General features: G+C 35.7%; 2 protein-coding genes across 4 annotated transcripts; both read left to right on the top strand.

Moving 5' to 3' along the window:
* Positions 1-3,038, top strand: LOC132179188 (Pentatricopeptide repeat (PPR) superfamily protein). Of its 3 annotated transcripts, none has more exons than XM_088515971.1 (2): positions 1-1,936; positions 2,962-3,038. In XM_088515971.1, exon 1 carries the CDS (start codon positions 39-41, stop codon positions 1,701-1,703), a length of 1,665 nt encoding a protein of 554 aa, XP_088372097.1. In that variant the 5' UTR covers positions 1-38; the 3' UTR covers positions 1,704-1,936; positions 2,962-3,038. The 3 variants fall into 3 exon arrangements, with proteins under 3 accessions (XP_088372097.1, XP_088372096.1, XP_088372095.1); XM_088515970.1 differs by lacking the exon at positions 2,962-3,038 and adding an exon at positions 2,482-2,762; XM_088515969.1 differs by lacking the exon at positions 2,962-3,038 and adding an exon at positions 2,482-2,762 and having other exon boundaries at positions 1-1,983.
* A 4,381-nt stretch (positions 3,039-7,419) lies between these two features.
* SPS3F (sucrose phosphate synthase 3F) lies at positions 7,420-16,449 on the top strand. The gene is made up of 12 exons (XM_059592362.1): positions 7,420-8,168; positions 9,571-9,803; positions 10,319-10,382; positions 10,507-11,205; positions 11,601-11,729; positions 11,817-11,948; positions 12,031-12,207; positions 12,485-12,538; positions 12,631-12,693; positions 12,986-13,939; positions 14,028-14,155; positions 15,890-16,449. Exons 1-12 carry the CDS (start codon positions 7,890-7,892, stop codon positions 16,176-16,178), a joined length of 3,201 nt encoding a protein of 1,066 aa, XP_059448345.1. The 5' UTR covers positions 7,420-7,889; the 3' UTR covers positions 16,179-16,449.
* The last annotated feature ends 2,165 nt before the right edge of the window (positions 16,450-18,614 follow it).

The following is an 18,614-nucleotide window of genomic DNA, read 5'->3' as shown; positions in this document are numbered from 1 at the left end:
GCAGAGCTCTCAAAAATTGCTGCTTTGGTGAATCCTTGATGGCAAAAGTCATGCTTATACTGCATCGAATTATTCCGTCCTTGGTCTCGAAACCAGTCAAACATTCTAGCAGCCTATGTGTTCATATTCCTCAGTCATTTGTGGCTAAATTCATCCATAGTGACATAAAAGCAGAATGTGATACAGTAGTCAATTCCATATGTGGTTCATTCAGGAGGGGCTGGAACTGGGACAGGCTGACTCAAAAATTTGATTCTGTTCAATTAAATGATTTGATTGTTGAGAAAGTACTACTGGAGTTAAAGGAACCAAATGATGCAAAACGGGCTCTGGCTTTTTTCCATTGGTCAGCACAAAGGAAAAACTTTGAACATGGGATTCAGTCGTACAGTATCACAATTCATATTTTGGTTCGTGCCCGACTGCTTATTGATGCTCGAGCATTGCTTCAATCAATTTTGAAGAAAAGTGAAGAGAATTCTTTGAGATTTTCAGTTGTGGAATCTCTACTTAGTAGCTATAGGATTACTGCTTCGACTCCGTTTGTGTTTGATTTGTTAGTACAGGCTTATGCTAAACTAAGAATGTTTGAGTTTTCTTTTGATGTTTGTCGCTATTTGGAAGAGCATGGGTTCTCTTTAAGCCTTGTCAGTTACAACACTTTGATTCATGTTGTTCAAAAATCTGATAAAGTTCCTTTAGTTTGGAAGATTTATGAGCATATGCTTCAGAAAAGAACTTACCCAAATGAAGTAACAATCAGAACCATGATAAGTGCATTGTGCAAGGAAGGGCAGTTGCAGAAATATGTCGAGATACTGGATCAGGTCCATGGGAAGAGATGCTATCCTTCAGTGATTGTTAATACCGCTTTGATCTTAAGGATTTTAGAGGAGAGAAGAATTGAAGATGGTATGGTATTATTAAAGAGAATGTTGCAAAAGAATATGATTCTTGACACAATTGCTTATTCACTAATTGTTCTTGCTAAAATAAAACTTGGGAATTTGGAGTCAGCATATGAGGTGTATGAAGAAATGCTTAAAAGAGGTTTCCAAGGAAATCCTTTCATCTACACTTTGTTTATAGGAGTCCATTGTAAAGAGGGTAGATTAGAAGAGGCACGTTGCTTGATGCAAGAGATGGAAAGTATGGATTTGAAGCCGTATGGCAAGTCTTTTGATCTTCTCATTGAGGGGTGTGCTAAAGCGGGAAATTTGGAAGAAAGCGTAAGATATTGTGAGAAAATGTTGGAAAGGAGACTTGTTCCTAGTTGTTGGGCATTCAATGAGATGGTTGGAAAGCTCTGTGAGAATGGGGATGTGGAGCAGGCCAATGCAACATTAACTATTTTGTTAGATAAAGGGTTCTTGCCTAATGAGGTCACATACTCTCATCTGATCGAAGGCTATGGAAAAAATGGTGAGATTAATGAAGTTCTCAAACTCTACTATGAAATTGAGTACAGATCACTGTCACCTGGATTATCGGTCTATACATCATTGATTAAGAGCCTTTGCCTCTGTGGGAAATTAGAGGAAGCAGAAAAATATTTGAGAATTATGAAAGAACGTTCACTAGTTCCAACTATGTGCATTTATGACACATTGATTGCAAGCTACTCTAAAAGAGGGGATAGAACAAAGGCTCTTCACCTTCAGAATGAAATGATTTCACAAGGACTAAAGCCTAGTTGCTCCTAATTTCCTGGTTAAAATGCTGGGAACATTGAAGACTAGCTTATTTGAGTAGGAAAAGTTAAGAGTCCATTCAATGTGAAAGAGTGACTTGTGCTGACTCTAAACAACTTGCTCTGGCAATTACCAATTTTTTCCACTGACCTCAAATCAAATTGCACCGGCTTAAGTTGATCATGCAAGTTGTACATGAGGAATGGATCCTGTACATAAAAGGGAAAGTCGATAGAACCATGAAGGTTGGTTTTTTTGTTCACGATTGGGCTTGTGCTGACCTCTATAGATGGTATGAGCTACATACAGACTTTGACTGTTTTCTATGGTCTTTGTGTCCATCTAATTATTTGAGCACAAATTAGTGACTACAATTTTTTCCTTTGCCATTGCCAGGCAATGGATCCATTGGTGCTACTTGTATGAATATTGTGGTAAAATCAATCATTTAATCTGATACTAAGGAATGGTGATCCTTGAACTAAGTGCATTAGTGGCCTGGAAAAGAGAAAACATGCTTGTGCGAGGGGTTTCTGGAAAAAAAGTTTCAAATAACTATTTTGTGAAAACAAAGTATTTTTTGAACTACTTAACACTTTCAAATTGCATGTTGAACTTATGATTCGTGTTTTCAAAACACATTATCACCTGAAATTATGAGTTCAGTGTTAAACTTAGCCGGTAAGGTTGACGCTGTTAGTTAAGGAAAATATATTTTTTTTTTCTTTCTTTGCCATTTCATGGAATTATTTTTTTCCTCTTAATCTTACTCTCCAAAAAAAAAATACAGGTAATCTGGGGTTTCAACTAGGATTGGTATCAAGTGGGGTTTCAACTAGGGTTTTCAAGCAGGAATTGCATGATACAGAGGGAGACAAGCAACCAGACCTGCAAACCAGAGTGTGCATTTCTGCAGGGTGAACCAAGTGTAACCGATTTCCTCATTGTTTGCCCCATAACTTTCTTCTACTCTTTCTCTATATATATGTATCTACATACTTAAAGTTGTGGTTATTGGCTTTGTTTGTCTCTGAACTGCAGACTGAAATGTATGGTTTTCTAAGAAAAAGATTGCGATCATGAAACATCCATATTGTTCCACAAATAAGGAACTAGATATATAGATTAATAAATAACAATCTATGAAGATGTTTATATCATACTTTCATATGTTTGCTGTGCTGTTAACAAAACATAAGCAGAAGGAAAATTCATTTGTCCTTGTTATTGCAGTGTGTAATGTTGTCTAAGGGCTGTTCTGTCTCTGCAGGGTCTTCCTAATGCGCACTGTCAATGGTCAGTAAGTTTTTAGACGTTCTAGGCTTAAGGCTCTTAAGCCTCTCTGTGCTCTACTACAAGGACCCAGTGGATTTTAAGTAAGTTATTGTGCTTAAACAGAAGTGTCAGTGAAAAGGATTATCTTTTTTTTTTTTTGGCGGTTGGGTGATGGAAATTTAAAGCGTAATATATACTATGCTTTTTCTTTGTTCTTGCAAAATGCCTTGTAACTTCTAGGGAAAAGAACTTGAGAATCTTAAAGTGCATTGTTAGCGCAATCTATTGTAATAAGAAAAACAATCTTTTCAGGACATGAGATAATCATCTCTTGGTGAATCTCATTTGTGGAATCTGAAATAGGACTCTTAGGTGTAATCGACCAAGTGAGAGACTGATATGGTTGTGTTTGTTTATCTGCCCCATGTATATGATAGTAGCCTAGTTTTTTCTGTTGCTCTTTGGTAGAAAAAAGGTGTCGACTATAAAATTGGCTTGGAATACAGGACTTCCACAACCAGTACAGTTTGAAAGACAAAGATGATAGTTAAACAGAGGCGTCCACTACATAGTAAGCTCTTGTTTTTGGGGGGAGAGTAGGCTTTTATTATGTAAATCTCTCCCTTTTTTTTTCCTTCTTTCTTCATGTGTAGTTGACTCAGTCTTGGCAAGAGAGTTAGTGGATGGAACCTGCATTTAGTTTGTCATATAATTTCACTGTGAATGCAAAATGTGCTTGTCAAGGTTGTTGTAAGTTTCAGCGATTAATTGTAATGAACTAGTCGCTATAACATAGTTGTGCTTTATATGGAAAATAAATGATAACTTAGAATGAATTCCTTGCTGCAAGTTGGAAGCTTTAGCATAATTATAATGATGTCTTACTAGCTTCTTCTTCTTCCCATTTGATAATTGTTGTGATCACTTTGATGAACTTATAGCCAATTTGGGTAAGTACAGGTTGCTATTAACTACCATGGTTTACAATGTGAACCTTTTATTCATTCATTTAGAGTTTATGTCATTCATTTATTGGGATATATAATCAATATATAGAGTTTTAAGGCTATTTTATGTCATTCATTTTATGGAGTTTTGAGACCCTTCTTATACAGGGTTTCTTGGAGTTGGATGAGATCCAAGGATAGTGTTTCCTGATTTTTTGCCACGTAATAGGCACATAGCTGTGTAGTAGTCGTCTAACAAGATGAGAGGGTCACTTGACTCACCTGTTCAGGACAAATGGACCCTTCACCCTAGATTATCTAGGGTGAGTGGACTCTACATTTGCCGTCTCTATCTTAAATCACGTGTAATTCAAATAGCCAAATTAGAGAGATCGTTACTCGCCTTCAAATTGTATAATTAAAGTAAAACAAAAAAGTTAACTAACTAGGAGCATCTGAGAAGGACACCCACTTGAGAAGCAAAAACCAAAAAAGAAACATAAGTCTTTGAATGGTGAGTTAAAAAGTGCAATCATAGATGGTCCATTAGTTACTAAGTGTCACAAAAGGAGCAATGCAAGCCAAAAGAAGACAAATGTGAGTGTGTCTGTATGTGCACTTCCCCATCTCTTGTTTGGATGCATCATGCTGGGGTGATTGGTGCATGGAAAGCTACTTGTGTGAAAATGGCTGCATCTATTTGTAGCCTGGATGACAAGATAAAGTTTGATCGATGGTGGTTGCCACATGGTGGGATGATGCTTCTCTCGCCACATACTTTTGCATCAAACAAATTATACCATTCATATTTTTAATCCTAACAATTGTATGATCACAGCGTTTTCAGAATAAGAAGCCAAAAAACTTTATTTAAAAGAAAAGAAAAAGATGGTTGTATTCATTTTAATAGAAAAGGTGGATGTCATTTACGCATAAATAACGTAGGTTTAGCCATTACTCTACACCTGCCCTTTAAAAATAAATAAATAAAATTACTTATTTGCATTATTTATTTAACGAAGCCAGGTGACATTCGAGCTGAGCAGCTCAGAAATTTGATGTTATACCCCGAAAGTGAAATGTACTTTGATAGCTTTTGTTCCCAACTCCCATTTGTCCAGCTCACGCACTACCTTGCTAATGGACGTGGGCCAATAATACAAGGCCACTTGTCACGCTAATGAACTGACCAATAATACAAGAGATGTGATACAGCCACAATTCAAATCCAACTTTAGTTTAATTTCTAGACAAAATTTCTCTTTCTCTCTAGTTTAAGGCTTTTTTCTCTCCTCCACAAGTAGTTTTTTTGTTTGAATGTAAGAGAAAAGTTAGGCTAAAATTGGTTTTAAGTTGTGCTTTTATCATTTTTCATAATTCAAGGTCACCTGTGACTATATAGAAAGAAAAAAATTAGAAACACTACTTTGACCCAATTTTTCTCCTATGTGATCATTTTTTTTTTAAATCAAAATTAAAAAAAAAAATTCTAAAGTAATAACATCTTATGTAGTCATTTTTTTATTTGGTATTTTTATTCAGAATAATGACAATTTTTTTAAAAAAATACCAAATAAAAAAGGAATACATAGAATGGTATTACTTCAAAAATCTTTTTTTTTTATTATTATTATTTTTTTTAAAAAAATGACCACATAATAAAAAGGTTTGGCTAAAATTGTGTCTCTATCATTTCTCATATAGAAAACAGCTTACTAGCTATTATTTCAAGAGTAATAATGGGATTCTTCATACTTCTTTTTTTATATTGTTAATGTGATATGAGCTGAATAAAAACAAAAAAATTTTGTTTTTTTAAATCGTCATTCAATTCATATCACGTCAGATGGGGTAAAATACGTGTAAAGAATATATTTATTTAAAAAAAAAAAAAAAAAAAAAAGGTGAGAAAGTTGGGCATTACACAGTATTAGAAAATGTCAAATAGGACTACATTTTTATATAGTGTTAAATTGTGTTTTCCTTGGCAATTAAGCCAAGAGAGAAGGGGACAAGTACCCCAAATAAAAACACAAAAAGGGCTTAGCAACTTAACAATAAACTCCAATACAATTAGATTAATGCAAGTAAACATAGACTCCTTGAACGTCACTTCGCTCCGTTTCGTTTACTCATCCAACCATTAGTATTTCAATATTATTCTCTATGTCTGAGAGAATATGAGCTAATAATTTTAACATGGACATTGATGGAGGTTGAATCAAAGCCATTGGCAAGAAACACCAACTTAGTGTCCGAATAACACCTTAAAAAAAAAAAAAAAAAAAAAAAAAGAGAAAGGAATAAAGAGCATTATTCCAATGGTGGGAATAAAAGATTAATAGATGGCCGATGGAATGAATTAGAAAGGGAGAGACCGAGCTCTCGAAAGACTTATCCAAGCTTCCTTATTGCTGCCTTTATATATATAGTATTAATTTGATTGCATATTAACAATACTTATTAATAGTATATTTGAGTGTACAATCTAATGAATAATAAAAAAAGAAAAAGGAAAGTAAATAAATTGATTTATAATATCGAACGGGGAAAGTAAATCTTATAAATTCTAACACGTTGCAATACGAATTGCAATTGATGGCGGAAATTGTAGTCAGATCATGAGAGAATATCAAAGTATCTGAATTTTGACAATGAAGTTTTCTCTTCACAATATCACTCAACGATAATCTAACTGTTTAATTAGTTTCCCAACTGCCAAACAAACGTATGCCGATGTCACGTGGGTCCTCAACAACCTTCGACTACTGAGTCTGTCCTTCATACATTAATAATAAGAATAAGAATAAGAATATAATAAAGTCTTATATTAAGTTGGGCTTAATAAATTTTTGTAGAGTCTATTAAATTAATATTTCTTTTTAATATATATATATATATATATATATATATATTTGTGTCTCTTTGTGACTTTTAAAATTACAATTTGATCAAAATGCAATAATGATCAATCACAAGCCCAATGATAATTTTAAAACCCACATCATTCTTGAAGGAACACAAGAAAAATTTGGTAGTATTACTTGATTTGAACTAATAACTTTCGCTTCATGAGGCGTGATTATTGAATTACCCATTGGAGACATCAAATTGATTGATTTTTTTTTATAAAAAAAAAAAATGAAAAAAAAATGAGAAAAGGACAAGAGTACGTGCTCCTGCATTTCTCTAATTAAAATTACAAGTTTAAAGAATTTATTTTTATCTAATAATAATAATAATAATAATTTTTATTATTATGGTGCAGTGCAGTGCAGGCTGCCAAAGCTCTTGGAAGAACAAAGCGGCGGGCTCGCATTGGGAAGCGGATATCCTTGGAAAAGGCAAAAATAGGTACCCCATCTTTCATAGACTGTGTCATCAACCCTCGATATCCTCTCTACACGTGTGCATATCCTGCCCCACCATTCCGCGCCACGTGGTTCTCTACTTCCTTTTCTCTCCCTCCCTCCCATCCTTCTCTCTCAAAATCCCGGTCTCTGCTGGAGTGCTGTAAATAATCCTAACAATTTAACCCAACCCAACACTCCTAAACGCACCAAAACTCTCCCAACCGAAACACAAATCCCCATGAAGATATGCTCTTCACCTATTTGCATGTGAAATCCCATGTTTTTTTTATTTTTTCCTTCCCCAAGAAAATCACTGGGAAAGCGCGAGAAAATATGTAGCAGTAGCCAACAGCATATTTTCCTCTGCTCCTAGAAACCTTTCTCATTTACACGAAATCCAATATTGTATGAAGTTCGTCTTTTAAGCTGATACGGCCTCGTATTATTGTAAAAACAATAATGAGAAAAACCCAAGTTTGTTTGTTTGGAAAATCACCTGGAAAAGAAGAGAAAACCAAGGAAGCTTTTTGCATGTTGGGTATATAATGCTTCGATATATGGTTTCGATATAGAAAAGACCCAGATTGTGTTTTGCTGGAAAGTAAGTGAGAAAGTGAGAGAAGATGGCTGGCAATGAGTGGATTAATGGGTACCTGGAGGCCATACTGGACAGTGGGGCTCCGGGGAAAGATGACCAGAAGCGGACGGCGGTGAATCTGAGGGAGACGGGGCATTTCAATCCGACCAAATACTTTGTGGAGGAGGTGGTGACGGGTGTAGATGAGTCGGACCTGCACCGCACGTGGATCAAGGTTGTCGCCACCCGCAACACCCGGGAGCGCAGCTCCAGACTCGAGAATATGTGCTGGCGCATTTGGCACCTAACGCGCAAGAAGAAGCAGGTTCTTGTTCATTCTTCCTGTCCACTCAGACTCTATGTTTGTGTGTGTATATCCTCTTTCTTTCATGGGTGACTGCTTTCCGGTATATTTCATGGAACGAGGCGGCTTTATAGAGTAGAGTTTCAAGACTCTGTTTTTTTTATGTAAATGGGTACTCTTGGTTTTTCAGATAATTGGCCTTGTTTGGAAGGAACTCAAACTCAAATCTGGATCCTAAATTTAAAAAAAAACAATGCAGTTATGGATATTTTGAGTACTTGAAATTTGTACCGAGTGTGAATTTCATGAGAGAAAAAAACAAGGTAAAACTTTGAATTTTTTCACGTAACGGAATTCTAAATTTGCTTATGAGTTTGTGCTAGAAACAAAAACAAAAACAAATTGGAAATTAATTGCCTGTTACATTTTTCATAAAGTGGGAATTTGTAGTCTCTCTCAGGAATCGGATGTATGTATTTGTATCTATATATGGTGAATGTATTTTGGAGTTATCAATGGACGAAATTCTCAGAGAATTGTTTGTATGTCAATGACTTATTTGATCTTTCTGAAAATGGGTATTTTTAATCTCTCTCCTTCTTTCTCGAACACTATAGAGTGGGCTGTGGGTGAGGTTTGTTGATTTTTGAGAAGACTTGAGACTGTAAGTGGGGTTCTCAATCTACCAAAGGTCTTGCTCTTTCTATGGAATTAGATTGTTGTTGATGGGTTTCTTGGCATAAGAGACATGGGAAAGTACCCAAATAAGTTTTTCTTCTTTGTTGATATCTCATTGTGTCTACAGATATTTGTTGATTTCCTAGAGATTATGTCCTTTTCCTTTTTGCATCACCATTTCATTATCAAATGATTCTGATTCGTCCTGTTTTGGTAAGATCTGAGAGGTAGGTAGTGGCTACTTTCATAAGTTGAATATTGGAAGGTGGTTTTCTAATTTCTAAACATTATAAATTAATTCCCAAGCCTAATCTTTTTACTGAGAACAAAGAGAGACAATCCTAATACCATATATACATAATTGAAAGAAGTTTTAGTGTCTAAGCTGATATATATCTATGTCGAAATATCCTTCTGCCTATGTAGGTGTGTGGATAGTTAGCTGCTTGTTAATGGCAGTGCCCTGAACATGAAGTTCATACTTCCCGGTTCAAAATTGCAGTAATGACCAGACCCCATCATGTATTTGAACCGGGAAATTCCTATCAGCATTGATGACATTAGTTTTTAGAAGTTTCAAAGACGGATATTCTTTTCCTGTTACTGTTCTTGGGTGTTTTTACTGAAGTTTCTTGTAAACGCTGGGGTTCTGCCACTCCAAGAAAGTGAGAATTAATAGTGATTACTTTTTTTTAGAAAGGTAATAATTCCAAGATTAGTCACATTTCATATATGATTCATATAGTTGGAATGGGAGGAACTTCAACGTTTAGCAGACCGAAGATGGGAGCGGGAACAAGGGCGCAAGGACGCAACGGAAGACATGTCCGAGGACTTGTCAGAAGGAGAGAAGGGGGACAGTTTGGGGGAGATAGTGCACTGCGAGACTCCCAGGAAAAGGTTCCTGCGTAACATTTCGAACTTGGAAGTATGGTCGGATGATAAAAAGGAAAAGAAGCTTTATATTGTTCTTATCAGGTATAGTTCTTTCTATTACATACTAGCAGTTAGAATTTTTGTTGTCTATTGTTTTGATCCATATCTTATATTCTAACACTATTTGATACAGAATCTGCTTTATGTTGATTTCTTACTACCATTAAATTTGTAATATATCCCAACCAAATTTTTAGGTTGTGTGGAGGTAACTTTGAGGTATACTTACTTCTAAGAGCTTATAGAATGATATTTAGTGCCTGTTTCAAAGATGTCTTGTCTATACTCTTAATGCCTAAGCTGGATTCTTGGAAGATGGAGAAACAGGAATCAATTTGGGGACCATCAACATAATGTTTGCAAAACTAAACAAGTCGAAGCTTTATTATTTATTTATTCATTTCTTCTCCTTGCCCCACTTGTATTTTTGAAAGGGGTTGGGCATGGAGATCAACCAGAATATGGTGAATACAAAACTCAAAATGGATATGTATATACATTGCCAGAAATGTGATATAAAGAGACTAGTCTATAACAGCAACTCTTTTCATGGCCAGTTTGCATGGTTTGGTCCGGGGAGAAAACATGGAGCTTGGACGAGATTCTGATACCGGTGGACAGGTACTTTGGGGTATTACATTCTCAAAAAAAGGAAAAAAAGAAGTGATAATGCAACTGATTCCCCCCCCCCCCCCTCAATTTCTCATTTCATAGGCATTTCATGCTTTAAAGAATATATTTTCAGGTCAAATATGTGGTTGAGCTTTCTCGTGCCCTTGCAAGGATGCCTGGGGTGTATAGGGTAGACCTTTTTACCCGCCAAATCTCATCACCAGAGGTTGATTGGAGTTATGGGGAGCCAACAGAGATGCTTACTGCTGGCCCCGAATATGGTGATGGCAATGATGTTGGGGAGAGCAGTGGGGCATATATCATAAGGATTCCATTTGGTCCACGTGATAAGTATCTTCGAAAAGAATTGCTTTGGCCCTATATTCAAGAATTTGTAGATGGAGCTCTGGCTCACATTCTTAATATGTCAAAAGTTTTGGGTGAACAAATTGGTCAAGGCCAGCCTGTGTGGCCATATGTGATTCATGGACATTATGCAGATGCTGGTGATAGTGCAGCTCTTCTTTCAGGAGCTTTAAATGTCCCAATGGTTCTGACAGGACACTCTCTTGGGAGAAACAAGCTTGAACAACTTCTTAAGCAGGGGCGTCAATCGAAGGAGGACATTAATTCAACGTACAAGATGATGAGGAGGATAGAAGGAGAAGAGCTTTCCCTTGATGCCGCAGAACTTGTTATCACAAGCACTAAACAGGAAATTGAAGAGCAATGGGGACTTTATGATGGTTTTGATGTCAAACTTGAGAAAGTGTTGCGTGCCCGTGCTAGACGTGGGGTCAATTGCCATGGTCGATACATGCCAAGGATGGTGGTAAGAATGCTACTTTTATTTTTTGCTTAGACATCTTATTGACCAGCAATGGCTTCGTAAATGAAAATATGGGATGGCAGAAAAACCAAATGTATTAGGAGTTTATGTTTATCCCTATTCTTGCTCCTCACTCTGCCACATATAACGCACTTCAATATATCCCTATGGTTACAAACTTCATAGGGCAATACTCCAGTCCATCAGAAGTAATCTGTTATAAGCAGCAACTTTGAATATAATGAATGACTTTGATAGGCTACTTGTATGATTTTAGTCACACGTCATGCCCTTTTTTATATTTGTTTCTTCTTAAGAAACAAATTACAAATTTATGACTCCATAGATTATCCTTCTGGAAATCCAAACAAAGTACTAACAATGGGATCTATTTGCAGGTTATTCCTCCTGGAATGGACTTCAGCAATGTCATGGTTCCGGAAGATGACGTTGATGGGGAACTTGCACAACTTACTAGTGGTTCTGATGGGTCTTCTCCGAAAGCAATTCCACCAATATGGTCAGAAGTGAGTGGCTGGTTTGTGTCATTGTTTTGTTACAACCGCTCAGTATTTTGCTACTTTTATTGCCTCACGAGCAAAATATTTTGGCAGGTGATGAAGTTCCTTACAAATCCCCACAAGCCGTTGATCTTGGCTTTATCAAGGCCAGATCCAAAAAAGAACATAACCACTCTTTTGAAAGCTTTTGGAGAGTGCCGTCCCTTAAAAGATCTTGCTAATCTTGTGAGTTGTGCAATTACTCAAAATGACTCTATCGGACAAAATTATTTAATGCTTGCAAAAGGACTAATACGCTTCTTAACAGACACTCATAATGGGGAATAGGGATGATATAGATGAGATGTCTGGTGGAAATGCTAATGTGCTTACAACAGTGTTGAAACTGATTGATAAGTATGATCTCTATGGGCAAGTGGCTTATCCAAAGCATCACAAGCAATCTGATGTTCCAGATATATATCGTCTTGCAGCAAAAACAAAGGTTTGCAAACTTAACAGTTTTTAGTATTAGTTTATAAGTACTTATCAAAAAAAAGTATTAGTTTATAAGTAACGCTAGATACCATATTTTTATCCCATAATGCTGACGTAACAATCACAATCAACTCTTGGATCTAATTTTTTTAATAATGATTGATCCAAAGGTTGGTTGGGATTGCCACATTAGCATTGTCGGAAAAAAATATGGTTTCTAGCATTTCTCTTGGTTTATTATGGTTTTCCAATGATGATCAACTAAGCGGTTGGATTAATGACAGGGAGTTTTCATAAATCCAGCATTGGTGGAACCTTTTGGGCTAACCTTGATTGAGGTTGGTTTTAACCCAATGCCATCTTTAATAATGTCGTCTTCGTTTTCTCAAATAAGTGAAATGCTGATATGCATATGTTTGGACTAATGTAGGCAGCAGCACATGGGCTTCCAATGGTGGCTACCAAAAATGGTGGACCAGTTGACATTCAACAGGTAAAAGGATGACCTCTGTTTATATTCCAACATGCAATAAATCTCAGCAATATCAAGCATGAACTTCACTACAGACCCCATATGCTAGAAGGCGAAGGAAGAAGAAAATAAACTCAGGGTTTTACAGGAACAATTCTTGTTCGAAGAGGCTGCTGTAGAATTCTAAATTTTGTTCTTCTTCTTCTTATTATTATTGTTCCTTCTGTTTTCTCAGGAATCAAACAGATGCAAAATATTTCGAACTACAGTGATTTGATTTAATATGACCATGTAATTTCTTGTTGTTGCTTAGGCCCTGAACAATGGTTTGCTTGTGGACCCTCATGATCAGCAAGAAATTGCTTCTGCACTGCTTAAATTGTTGTCAGAGAAGAATTTATGGCAGGAATGCAGAAAGAATGGTCTGAAAAACATACACCTTTTTTCATGGCCTGAACACTGCCGCACTTATTTGACCAGGGTAGCAGCCTGCCGCATGAGACACCCACAATGGCAAACTGATACCCCTGGGGATGAAACGGCTGCTGATGAGTCTTTCAATGATTCACTTAAGGATGTACAAGATATGTCCCTTAGGCTTTCAGTTGATGGAGAAAAATATTCACTGAATGGATCTCTTGACTTGTCTGCAGCCGCTGGTGACCGGGAGCTGCAAGACCAAGTGAAACGAGTCCTAAGCAAGATAAGGAAGCCTGAGTCTGACCCAAAAGATTTTGAAAGCGGGAATAAGTTGCTCGAGAATGTGGCAAGCAAGTATCCCATGTTGAGGCGGAGACGTAGGTTAATAGTTATAGCACTCGACTGCTATGACAGCCATGGAGCTCCTGAAGAAAAGATGATTCAGATAGTGCAAGAAATAATTAAGGCTGCTCGATTAGACTCTCAAACAGCAAGGGTCTCCGGCTTTGCTTTATCGACAGCTATGCCAGTGTCAGAGACAATAGAGTTTTTGGCATCAGGGAAGATTCAAGTAAATGAGTTTGATGCTTTGATTTGCAGTAGTGGGAGCGAGGTGTACTATCCTGGTACTTATACAGAAGAAGATGGAAAACTCTTCCCAGATCCAGATTATGCATCACATATTGACTATCGTTGGGGTTGCGAAGGTTTAAAGAAAACCATTTGGAAGCTGATGAATACATCTGAAGGTGGAGAAAACACTGATGAGTCTTCCAGCCCCATTCAGGAGGATGAAAAATCAAGCAACGCCCATTGCATCTCATACTTAATAAAGGATCCTAGTAAGGTAGTTGAAACTTATTAATACTAGTGTTGGCAGTAAAGCAATTTCTTTGATTTATTGGTTGGACTCTTTATGATGATCTGATTCACAGGCAAAGAAAGTGGACGATTTGAGGCAGAAGCTTAGGATGCGGGGACTACGTTGCCATCCAATGTACTGCAGGAGCTCAACAAGGCTGCAAACTGTTCCTCTCCTCGCATCCAGAGCACAGGCACTCAGGTACATATGGTTAGGAGAACAGGGCCATTCCATAAATGTAGACCTTTGTTGTTGGGTTGAGATGAGTTTACATTGTCTACAGCATTTTGGTAACCATTTTTTTCACTTAATAAAATTGCTCAAACTAAGGGCTATTAGAGGGCCAGATAGAATGAAGGGAGTGTGTTGCAAAAAATTGTTGGGAGAGTGGTTAGTGATGTATCCTGTGATGCCAGACAATCAACAAAGAACAAGAAGCGAAATGAAGGGAGAAGAGAGAATGGGAAGAAGAAGAAGAAGAAGCAGGAAAGGGACAAGAAAAATTAGGAGGATGGAGAAGACAAACTCTCGTTCTTTTTATTATTATTATTTTATGAGTAATATTAGAAACTATATTTTTATCCCACAATCTTAACAAGCCATTGGATCAGTCATTGTTAAAAAAAAAAAATTTAATGGTTGGTTGGTATTGCCATATCAGCGTTGTGGGATAAAAATGTGGTATATAACTTTTTTTTTTTTTTTTTATTTTTTTTTTTTTAATTCATCATAAGCAACAGCCGCAATACAAAATGAGGTTTAAATAGGTTAGGAAATAAACTCCAACCCCACTAAAAGTACCGTAAAACCCAAAAACATAACATAATTGAAGTCTGGAAAATAAATAACAAAACAATAAAATACGAAATAACAAAAGTGCCAATGATAAAATATCCAACTCTCAATCAAATCACCCAGCCACAAAAGTGCCAATGATAAAATATCCAACCCTCAATCACCCAGCCACAAAGTCATAGGCTACGCCATCTTCCAATGTTGGAATAAAAACATACTTGTAAATTTGTAATTGGTGGTTGTATTTGGTGTCTGCACCATCCTGTTAGATCTCCTTTCTATGGGCCAAACGAGAACATGTGGCTGTTTTTCACTTCCCCTAGAAAGTATGTGATGCCTTCTATGTTTAAATAAAAAACTATCTTGCTAATCTGAAGTATGCAGTCTGCAGTGAATTGTTGTAGCTTTGACAAGTTGTTTTTCAATTTTCTCAAAGCAAATTTATTCTAGCGTCAGTTAGAAGTCAATTTCCTATGAATTTTATCCTAGATAGCATTGCTCTTATGAGGGCATTTGGCTGGATAATGAGTTTGCAGCACCTCTAAACGACCATTTTACTTTATGTAATATTAAAAGACCTGAGCAGTAAAGCGGAGGGTGATTGTGTGCATTTTCATCTGATTTGTTCGTTTGTGGTGAGCTATTATTGATATGCTCATTGTAAGTAGCTTTGCAACCATATGCCCTACAATGTATATAACTGACCTAAGCCAACCATGCTTGTAGGTCCCGTGTGGATAATGAACAGGCAAGATCCCGGTGGATTTCTACATCCCAAAATGAAATCATTTGGTTGTGTTGCATCATTTTTACATCGACTCCATTTGTTTCTAATAAAAATATGAATTTGTCTGTTTCATTGCATGAATGGCATAGTGGTATACTATGGCCTAGCAGAGCTTGTGACATTTTTCTTTCTTCTTAGATGACAATATGTTGCATTTCCTTTCCTTTATAAATAAAGAAATAAAATAATTTTGTTCGATTGGATCACTTGGTGGTTGGTTGTGTTGTGCCTTGGCTTGTATTATAATCAATTTATGGTTTACCCTTTACATGTCCACATTGCAATTTTAGTGAGGCATAACAATAACCATTGCTAAATGCTGATAACTATTTCTCATAATTTATGATTGTTAGATACTTGTTTGTCCGTTGGAGATTGAATGTTGCAAACATGAATGTGATCCTTGGCGAAAGTGGAGACACAGATTACGAGGAATTGATATCTGGGACTCATAAGACCATAATCATGAGAGACATGGTAGCTAAGAATTCAGAAGAGCTGCTTAGAACATCAGGAAGTTACCATAGAGACGACATTGTTCCTGGTGAGAGCCCACTGGTCACCTACTTAAGTGGGAAAGCAACAGTTGATGAGCTTGCCAATGCCTTGAACCAGGTCTCTAAATCTGCTGCTGGAATGTGAGGTGGTGGTATAAATTCTTTTTGTTAAATATAATGTCCATATAATGGCATGGAATTATCTGTACCTTAAACCATTTTATGATGTGGGTTTATGCCAAAATGTAGCTAAGTAATGACACCCATTGTCACAAGATGCTAACATTATTATTAGCTAGAAATGTTTCTAGTGCCCAATAATATTTCTCCCCAGAATTTCTGTATATTTTATTTGGAAATAACATCTCTAGAAATTACAGATTGGAAATTGCATTGCACCATTTATATACAAGCTCTTTGCCCATATTTGTTAAAGATCTCAATCTTAATTTGTTGAATTTTTCATATAACATATTGATCACTACTCTATAGCATCCATGGTGAGATATCAATTTTGATGATCTCTTCTCAATTTTTGATATATTAATGATAACACTGAACGTAAATATTGAATTTTTCATGGAATATACTGACGATAACATTACGCTATTTTCTGTGTGAGCCTTACACCATAACTGATTGAATTTGTATTTTTTACTCTTGTTTAAATCTTGATTATGATGAGTTTTTCTCTTTTTTAGATCTTAAGAAGGAATTTGTACACACTTGGGAAAATAAGCCTAAAAAATGGAGTATGCGTTTAGTTATGTTTAAAAAAATGTATTGTTTTATTTATTGAATAATGATTTGTGAGAAGTTTTTTGTTTTTTAAGAAAGGTTTTGTGATTGTTTTGAAAAAATGTGATACTGGTAGGGGCCACATCTAAAAATTCGTTTGGTTAACTAATATTTCAATACAATTTTTAGCGTTTGAAAAGTGAGTAGGGATTTTTAAAAATCTTGAAAATCATAGTTGAGATGTCTTTGATTTAAAATTTGTGAGCTTCTACTTGATGACATCTCGTTGACATTTTCATCAAACATATATATGTATTGAAAGTATTGATTGTCTATCACAACACATTAATAACTCTTTTGGCTCCAAGAGGCAGCTCAATCGGCTGGAACCACGCTTAATGAAGCGGAGGCCACTAGTTCGAATCCTCATTCCCCTCCTTGTGCGGACATGTCAAACAAAAAAAAAACTCTTTTGGGTCATTTCTATACGATCTCTTTGCCATGTTTGATAAAGTTAATATATTAATTTTTTCAAAAAAAAAAAGCATTTTTCTAAAATTATTACTTGATTGTTAATGTCATTCTAAATTAAAGATGGTGTCAATGTTCAAACAAAAATATTCTTAGTACAAAAAAAATAAAATAAATAAATTCTTAAAATTCCTTTTTAAAAAAATTTATTATTATTTTTTTAAAGCTGGGCCTATCCATGGGTTGGTTACTGGTTCTTCCACTCTTTTGGCTGCAACACCCACTCTGGTGTGGACGACTTTTGTTTTGTTTTGTTTTTTTTTTTCCTTCTTTTAAATTTTTAGATTTCATTTTTAAATTTTATTTTTTTAGATTTTAATTTATAACAAATTTTTTTAAAAAATTGTTAAGGTGATGTGTCAAGCATTGACGATGTCGAAAAAATTGGACAAATAACTCACGGAGAGACCTCTTTCAAATAAGCGAAAAATTAAAGCTATCAAAGTTTATTTTTAAAAAGTGAGGAAGTGATTTCAGAATACTCGTTTACTCATAAATTTATCCAGCGGTTACAGTAGTTCAATTCAATTCACTGTTCTCAAAGATGAACATGAACTAATAATACCAAATGCTATAAATACAATTATCTTTTTTAATTATTATTATTATTATTATTTTTAACATTCAATGAAGCTTAATTTTTATTCTTTGTCACAAATAGTAAGAATTGGATTGCCAATTTATATTTTAATGTAGTCGAATATACATTTACCAAGTGAGATGGAAGAAAGTAATTATTTCGCAAAAACAAAAATCCTTTATAATTTAAAAAATAAAAATTTAAATATGTAATTTGAAAATATGATTTTAATAAGGGTTAAATACCTAATACCCATGGGGTTTAGAAACTTTATTTTTACCTCCTGGGGTTTCATTTTTATCATCGAACTCCCCTAAGGTTTTGATAAAGGACCAACTTAATCCATCCGTTAGTTGACCGTTAAGACTAACACGTGGACCAATCAGACGTTGACACGTAGTACCTATTTAAATTTTTTTTTTAAATTAAAAAAAAATTATTTAAAAAAAAAGGGAAAAAAAAAATTGAGGGTGGCTCGTGGCCATTTGGGGGTGGCCAGGGGCTACCCCCAACCACCATTGGGGGTGGTTTCGGCCACCCCCTTGGGCTCCAAGGGGGTGGCCATCCCAATTTTTTTCCTTTTTTTTTTTTTTTTTTTTTTAATTTTTTTTTAAATACATTTTTTTTAATTAAAAAAAATTTAAATAGGTGCCACGTGTCAACATTTGATTGATCCACGTGTCAGTCTTAACGGTCAACTAACGGATGGACTAAGTTGGTCCTTTATCAAAA

Source organism: Corylus avellana, chromosome 4 (assembly GCF_965113065.1).
Source record: "Corylus avellana chromosome 4, dhCorAvel1.hap1.2, whole genome shotgun sequence".
In the NCBI taxonomy this organism is placed as follows: Eukaryota; Viridiplantae; Streptophyta; class Magnoliopsida; order Fagales; family Betulaceae; genus Corylus; species Corylus avellana.
This window is presented reverse-complemented; position numbering and strand designations above follow the sequence as displayed.

Coding starts and splice junctions, on each gene's coding strand:
- LOC132179188 (XM_088515971.1), top strand. CDS start 39: ATGGCAAAAGTCATGCTTATACTGCATCGAATTATTCCGTCCTTGGTC.
- SPS3F (XM_059592362.1), top strand. CDS start 7,890: ATGGCTGGCAATGAGTGGATTAATGGGTACCTGGAGGCCATACTGGAC. Junction 9,804..10,318: donor CTTTATATTGTTCTTATCAG/GTATAGTTCTTT, acceptor TTTCATGGCCAG/TTTGCATGGTTTGGTCCGGG. Junction 11,730..11,816: donor TTCCACCAATATGGTCAGAA/GTGAGTGGCTGG, acceptor ATATTTTGGCAG/GTGATGAAGTTCCTTACAAA.